Source organism: Coregonus clupeaformis, unplaced genomic scaffold (assembly GCF_020615455.1).
Source record: "Coregonus clupeaformis isolate EN_2021a unplaced genomic scaffold, ASM2061545v1 scaf0298, whole genome shotgun sequence".
NCBI classification, from domain to species: Eukaryota; Metazoa; Chordata; class Actinopteri; order Salmoniformes; family Salmonidae; genus Coregonus; species Coregonus clupeaformis.
The window spans coordinates 11,132-18,641 of record NW_025533753.1 but is presented as its reverse complement, the minus strand read 5'-3'; the positions used below and the strand labels follow the sequence as shown (position 1 = coordinate 18,641).

General features: G+C 40.4%; 1 protein-coding gene across 1 annotated transcript; it reads right to left on the bottom strand.

Moving 5' to 3' along the window:
• Positions 1-6,159: 6,159 nt before the first annotated feature.
• On the bottom strand, positions 6,160-7,095 carry LOC123484394 (olfactory receptor 8I2-like). The gene has a single exon (XM_045214725.1). The coding sequence runs from the start codon at positions 7,093-7,095 to the stop codon at positions 6,160-6,162; it is 936 nt and encodes a 311-aa protein (XP_045070660.1).
• Between the last annotated feature and the right edge of the window lie 415 nt (positions 7,096-7,510).

Genomic DNA, 7,510 nt, shown 5'->3' with positions numbered 1-7,510 from the left:
GTTGGTTAAGGGCTTGTAAGTAAGCATTTCACTGTAATGTCTACACCTGTTGTATTCGGCGCATGTGGCAAATACAATTTGATTTGATTTGAACAGAGTGCCCCATTTTGGCAGTGGGGTTATGGTATGGGCAAGCATAAGCTACCGACAACAAACACAATTGTATTGATGGCAATTTGAATGCACAGAAATACCGTGACGCGATCCTGAGGCCCATTGTGGTGACATTCATCCACCGCCATCACCTCATGTTTCAGCATGATAATGCACAGCCCCATGTTGCAAGGATCTGTACACAATTCCTGGAAGCTGAAAATGTCCCATTTCTTCCATGGCCTGCATACTTACTAGACATGTCACCAATTGAGCTTGTTTGGGATGCACTGGATCGACGTGTGCGACATTGTGTTCCGGTTCCCGCCAATATCCAGCAACTTCTCACAGCCATTGAACAGGAGTGGGACAACATTCCACAGGCCACAATCAACAGCCTGATATACTCTATGCATAGAAGATGTGTTGCGCTGCATGAAGCAAATGGTGGTCACACCAGATACTGACTGGTTTTCTGATCCACGCCACTACCTTTAAAAAAAAGAAGGAATCTTTGACAAACAGATGCGTATCTGTATTCCCAGTCAAGTGAAATCCATGGATTAGGGTCTAATGAATTTATTTAAATTGACTGATTTCCTTATATATCAGTAAAATCTTTGAAATTGTTGCATGTTGTGCTTATATATTTTTTCAGTGTATATGTAAAACAAACCAATGATTGCAAATTGTTAAAAGTAGTCCTTGTGCATGTTGCATTGTATGCACAGTATGTATTGTTGAGTTGTATGGTTTGTTTCACTTTGAAATAATTGTTTTTTGTTTGACATACATTTTAAAGTGAAAAATCTGAGTGTCAGCATCACTCTGTACCGAGGAATTGCTCTACAGCTCGGCTCAGTCCAGTCCCAAATCGTGTGTTATCACTTATTTGACTAAATTATTATCCATAGTTGCCTCTTTTGATACAGCCACAGCAGTCTTATCATGGACTGTTACCTTGAATGCGACATTAAGATGTTAAAACATTTAAACTCCAATTTAACTCTGTGACATTTTCTGACATCTTATTTTCCTCTCTCTCTCTCTCTCACTCCAGTTGTTCTCAGGAGACAGGTCAGTGTTTGTAGAGAGAACATGTTTGACCAGGTGGAGGCAGGCTTCTACTTCATCACCCTGGACGAGTACACCAACGAGGCAGAGGATGGACCAGCCGTTCACCAACTCATCCTATGCCTTACACAACTCAGCACATCATACAAAAACTCCAGTGCCCTACTTTTGTTTACCTTTTTACCAATGTCTATGGATTGTAGAAGGATTTTAAGTTGGGACTTGGACTCCATACTAAATCTAATTCCATCTCCTGTACTGTTCTGCCCTCTCTATACTGTAGATTATGCTGATGCCCCAATGTAAGAACCTGGAGATCTTCACTGGTTCTAAGGGAGGTTACGTGGCCATAAACAGTGCCTGGAACAGCCAGAGGGTGGTCAAGACATCTGCTGCAACTTCATCTTTACTGTGTCAGCTCTGCTGCACCTGGGAGCTAAAGGTATGGCATCACACTCCCAACAGTCATGTATGCTTAAACATACTTTGTATGCTCATTTATGTGTTTTTTAAAGTGGCAATCAGCAGTTGAAACGGTAACAAAGCATACTCCCCGCTCCTGTTTCATTAAAAAGCTGAGGGATGGGGCTGGAGAAATGTAAGCACTCTCAAATTCATAGACAGAGCTATGGATGCGAGGACTGACCATCACGTCTCCTTCTAAATCTCCATTGGAGGAGACGACCCAAGGTTCCTCACCTCAGACCTCCAACGGGTTTTGAGAAAGATGTAAGTAGAGGAAGTGGGGAGTAGAGCAGAGATTAATTAGGACAGAGCTCATGTCATTGTTTTAGGTGGAAACTTATATTGAATGATACATTCTGTTTGCACTTATATCTTGGTTCTACTTGTGCTCTTTCCACAGATGGCTCTGGCTTGCTGATAACATCTGATCTGATGAGACTCCCTATGCAATTTGACTGCTGTATTACTGACTGTATTCAATAAACCTTCCAATGCCAAATTGAACAAATTTGAGATATTACTGACTGTATTCAATAAAACTTCCAATGACAAATTGAAATTGAGATTCTATAATTGATAGACAATGGTAGTTCCGAATCAGACAATTACTATAAAACAAATCGGTTTTCCTCAGAGCAATGTTTAGTGTTGTTTTGTCCTCAGACCTCCTTTGATTGCTGTGTGTATTGATTCAGTTCTAAACAACCATCATCGAGTCCATCCTCACCTCCTCCATCACTGTAACAGATTGTCACCTGCCCTCCATCGAGGTCCTGCATGACTCCAGGGCAAGAAAGCGTGCAGGAAAGATCATCACCGACCCGTTCTACCCACTCTTCTACCCACCCTGTATATATAGCCTCCCTGTTTTTTTTACCCTGTCACTTTATTTTACTTTGCTTTTTTTAACTTTTTACTTTCCTTATTTTTCCAAAGACTCCCCTCTGACATTTGCACTCTCGAATGGCCTGCACACTCGTGGGACCCATCCTCTTCTCACTCGACTCAGTGTTTGCTTACGCAATTATTTTCGTGCGCGTTCAACTTTTGAATCGGATTTGACACCATAGATGACCATTCTTCATATTTTCAAGCATGGAGGTGGCTGCATTGTGTTATGGGTATGCTTGTCATCAGCAATGACTAGGGAGTATGTCACGCCCTGGCTCTGGGGACTCTTATATGTTGAGCCAGGGTGTTAGTTTCTAGTTCATGTGTTTCTATGTTGGCCGGGGTGGTTCCCAATCAGAGGCAGCTGTGGCTTGTTGTCTCTGATTGGGAACCATACTTAGGCAGCCTGTTTTGCACTTGTCATTTGTGGGATCTTGTTCCGGAGAGGTTTGTGTTTTGTTAACCTTAGGACTTCACGTATCGTTTTGTTGTTTTGTAGTTCGTTGAAAAGTACTCATTAAAAGATGTACGCATATCACGCTGCGCCTTGGTCCGCTTCCTGTAACGATCGTGACAGAGTATTTAGGATGAAAATAAATGGAATAGAGCTAAGCACAGGCAAATTTCTGAACCTGGTTCAGTCTGCTTTCCAACAGAAACTGGGAAACAGATTCACCTTTCAGCAGGACAATAACCTAAAACACAAGGCCAAATATACACTGGAGTTGCTTACCAATATTACATTAAATGTTCCTGAGTATCCTAGTTTCAGTTTTTACTTAAATTGGCTTGAAAATCTATGGCAAAACTTGAAAATGGCTGTCTATCAATGATCAACAACGAACAAGACAGAATTTCAAAAATAATGTACAATCCAGGTGTGCAAAGCTCTTAGAGACTTACCCAGAAAGACTCACAGCTGTAATCGCTGCCAAAGGTGATTCTAACATGTATGGAATACTTATGTAAATTAGATATGTCTGTAGTTCATTTTCAATAATTTACATACATTTGAATTTTCAGAACATTAATATAGACCTTCCTTTTGTCAGAATATAAATATACACTGAGTATACAAAACATTAAGAACACCTGCTCTTTCCATTACATAGACTGACCAGGTCAATCCAGATAAAAGCTATGATCCCTCATTGATGTCACTTGTTAAATCCACTTCAAACAGTGTAGATGAAAGGGAGGAGACAGGTTAAAGAAGGAATTTTAAACCTTGAGACAATTCAGAAATAGATTGTGTATGTGTGCAATTCAGACACAGCCTGCACTGGCACCCCTTATGCCATTATAAAGTAATGAAACAACATGACAATGAACTATTTATTACTAGAAACTGTGAAGTAATACTGTCATATGTGGATGTGTTCCTTATCATGTTACTGGGTATGAATATGAAGATGATATGGCAAGAGGCATATAATAATTGTTAAATACAAACTGATCAACTTGAATGCAAAGGTTTAATAGTCTTTGAGCAACAGTGAAATTCCATTGCCATTTGTACAGTCAGTGATTGCAACTATAAGTAAATAGCCACATAATTCAATAGCACAATCAAACAATCAGAAGATTAACTTATATTTTAGGGTATAGACCTAGTATTTACAAGCCAGTCTTATTTTGGTCATCCTCACTCCATCTATAATTGGATTGAAAAGTGGCTGGAATATTAGAAAATAGTGAAGCATAGGTGTTACAGATGCAGGATCTTAATTTGACCTATATTGTCACAGTAAAATAATCCTCCAGTAATAGGATTTGAACTTTTAGTCCATAATGTTGCTTGATCGGTGATTAGGCTATTAGCTGGCCAAAAGTACAGGTTGACGTTTATTGTCATGAATCTTGCCCTGGAGGCAGAACTGAGTGTTTTCCGCTACATGAGTCAGCTGCAAAGTCAAAAGTGCCTATATCGTAAAAATTCATGAAAACAAACATTTGCTTTTTGGTCTTCATTTAAGGTTACGGTTAGCAGTGTGGTTTAGGTTAGGGTTACGGTTACGGTTAAAATCAGATTTTATGACTTTGTGGCTGTGCCACCTAGTGACCACTCTGAAGAGCTGCCTCCAGAGCAAGTCTCATTACAATAAATGCCAACCTGCACCAAAGGTAGTCTACATGAAAAGTGCAATACAGTTAATATAACTGTGTGTTAGAGTGGGTTCTCATTAAGGCCTAGATTCAATCAGATCAAGCGTTAACCGGTGATAGCCGAAACCCACATAGCTTATGTTTTGGCAGTGTCGAAGGTGTAAGTGCTTTGGAGCTGTCAAATTGGTTAGCAGCTGCTCTTGATCATTGTCAAGAAGCCACACCCGTCCCACTAGCGTTAGAAGTTTACAACGAGAAAGAGTTGGCTATATAGAAATAATGACGCTCAAATTGAAAATCATTAAAGCTGAAATATGTAACTCTTTGGGGCGACTCAACCAAATTCACATAGAAATGTGAGTTATAGATCTGTCATTCTCATTGAAAGCAAGTCTAAGAAGCGGTAGATCTGTTCTATGCGCGCTATTTATATGCTTCCCTTTCTTAAGTTTTGTTGTTGCGTCTTTTACTAACTTTTTTTTTGTACACCAGCTTCAAACAGCTGAAAACACAATATTTTTAGTTATGGAAAATATATTTCACAGCGGTTTAGATGGTACAATGATTCTCTACACTATACCTGCTTGTTTTGTCACATAAACTGAAACTATTAGAACTTTTGCAACCAGGAAATGGCAGAAAGCGATTTCTGCATACTGCACCTTTAAAATAAATAATTAGGATTTCTATCAGCCTAATCGAGGTGTAGATTACATCTCACATTCCAGTGTTCAAACTTGTAAACAAGGCTGCATGAGATTTCTGTTAATGCGACTTCATGCAGCCAATGGCAATGTCCGGTTTAGGTATAATGCCAGAAGTCGCTTGTTGATTTGACAGCTCTAACGCAGTTCCAACTCCGACACCGCCAAAACAACCACTATGTGGATGTCGGCTAAAGCGGATCTGATTGAATAGAGCCCTAACGTGAATCAGTAGTAGGCCTAAGATAACAATTCACCACAGGAGTGGAAATGGCTTCTTAAGTCAAAGGGTTCTTCAGCTGTCCCCATAGGAGAACCCCTTTTGGTTCCAGGTAGAACTATTTTGGGTTCCATGTAGAACCCTCTGTGGAAAGGGTTCTACATGGAACTCAAAAGGGTTCTACCTGGAACCAAAAATGGTTCTTTAAATTGTTATTTTACGGGGAGAGCCGAAGAACCCTTTTAGGTTCTAGATAGCAACTTTTTTTCTAAAAGTGTAAGGGCAGGATATATACAGTACATATATAAAGCAGGCTATACACAGTTATTTTCAGTTAGTTGGTCAGGGTAACAAGATGACTCCATGAAGCCAAACACTTGAATCTCAGTCATTGACAACAAATAAGAGGGGAAATGTTATTCCACATGACGTCCATGAAAAAGTACCAAGATTTTAAATGTGAGCGAGAGTTGCACCTATTCCTTCCTAATGTCCATGAAAAATAACACATGAAAAGTGTCAATCTAGCTTTATGTAAAACATATTACACCTTTAGATCAACAAAAAAGGTATGTTGATACACACAAGTGCATCACCACAATACATTTAGCTTAGGGCAGCAACTTTCCGGTTGAACATCTGTACAACTCTAGTCCGAATCTGAGTGAGTTTCATCCCGTATATCATAGGGTTCACGAGAGGAGGCACAACTAGGAACTCCACCGCCATGATATTCCTCAGGGCCAGCAGGCTGGTGTTGCTACCGTATCGAGCGTACATCACATCGAAGGTGAGGGATATGGTGAAGTTAGTTAGGGTAATCAGGTGAGGCAGACAGGTCTGCATGAACTTCTTCCTCTCCACCCGGGAACGCAAAGAGGCTTTGATGATGTTCACGTAAGAAATCAGGATGAGTATCGTTTGAGAGATGTGAGAAAAAGTGAGAATGAAGCCGTAGAGGTTGTTCAGAGTGGTGTCAACGCATGAGAGCTTCACGACGGCCCAGTTTGAGCAGTAGAGTTTATCGATGTCGAGGCCACAGAGGGGTAACCTAGCTGTTAGTCCCATCCCAATGCTACTTTCTAGCCATGAGAAAAGCCACGTAAGAAGAAGCAGTGTCCACACTTTTCGAGTAGTCATGATAGAGTGGTATTGTAAAGGCTTGCAGATGGCAACATACCTGTCATATGCCATCACTGTCAAGCTGGTGAATTCACAGAAAACATAGGAGTAGATTACTAATATCTGGGTCATGCACCCTATGTATGTTATCACATGAGATTCAAATAAAAGGTCATAAAGTATCTTTGGGTAGAAAGCTGAAGCGCCATAGATACCATTAATACACAGATTACAGAGGAATAAATACATAGGGTCATGCAACATTTTCTCCAGAAAAATGGTAACGATCAGTGTCAGATTCACAACAATGGTGAAGAGGTATAGGATGAGAGTAAATGCAAAGTAGATGTGTTTGTGTGTCTGTGTCGCGTTCAGTCCATGCAGAACAAACACTATCTCCTGGGAGGAGTTGAACTCCATTGTCATTGACAGCAGGCACACATGGCTAGTTTACGAAAGACCCGAGAATGTTCAGTTTATCCAAGTTTTGTTGGTTGGTCTATTTAAAAACAATTTGATGACACTTTAACATTAACTGCCAACCATATAGCAGTCTGTCAGCCTCTCAACAATGATAGCTCTCCTTCAGTGTTGTTGGTATTCAGATGTCAAACATTATTTTGATTGCAGGACAAGTCAACCCAAAACCACCCAGCTTCAGCAGCCACCTACAGTACAATGCAGTGAGCACACAGACCAGGATTTTTAAAAAAAGTTAGTAATTTCAAAGTCTTCAAAGTTCTCCTTGAAGATGATCATTCGTACGGTCTGTGTATTTGTATGGTCTCTGTATCTCTGTACTGATGGCCAGAGCAGACCACCTCCACCTGCGCAG

Coding starts and splice junctions, on each gene's coding strand:
- LOC123484394 (XM_045214725.1), bottom strand. CDS start 7,095: ATGGAGTTCAACTCCTCCCAGGAGATAGTGTTTGTTCTGCATGGACTG.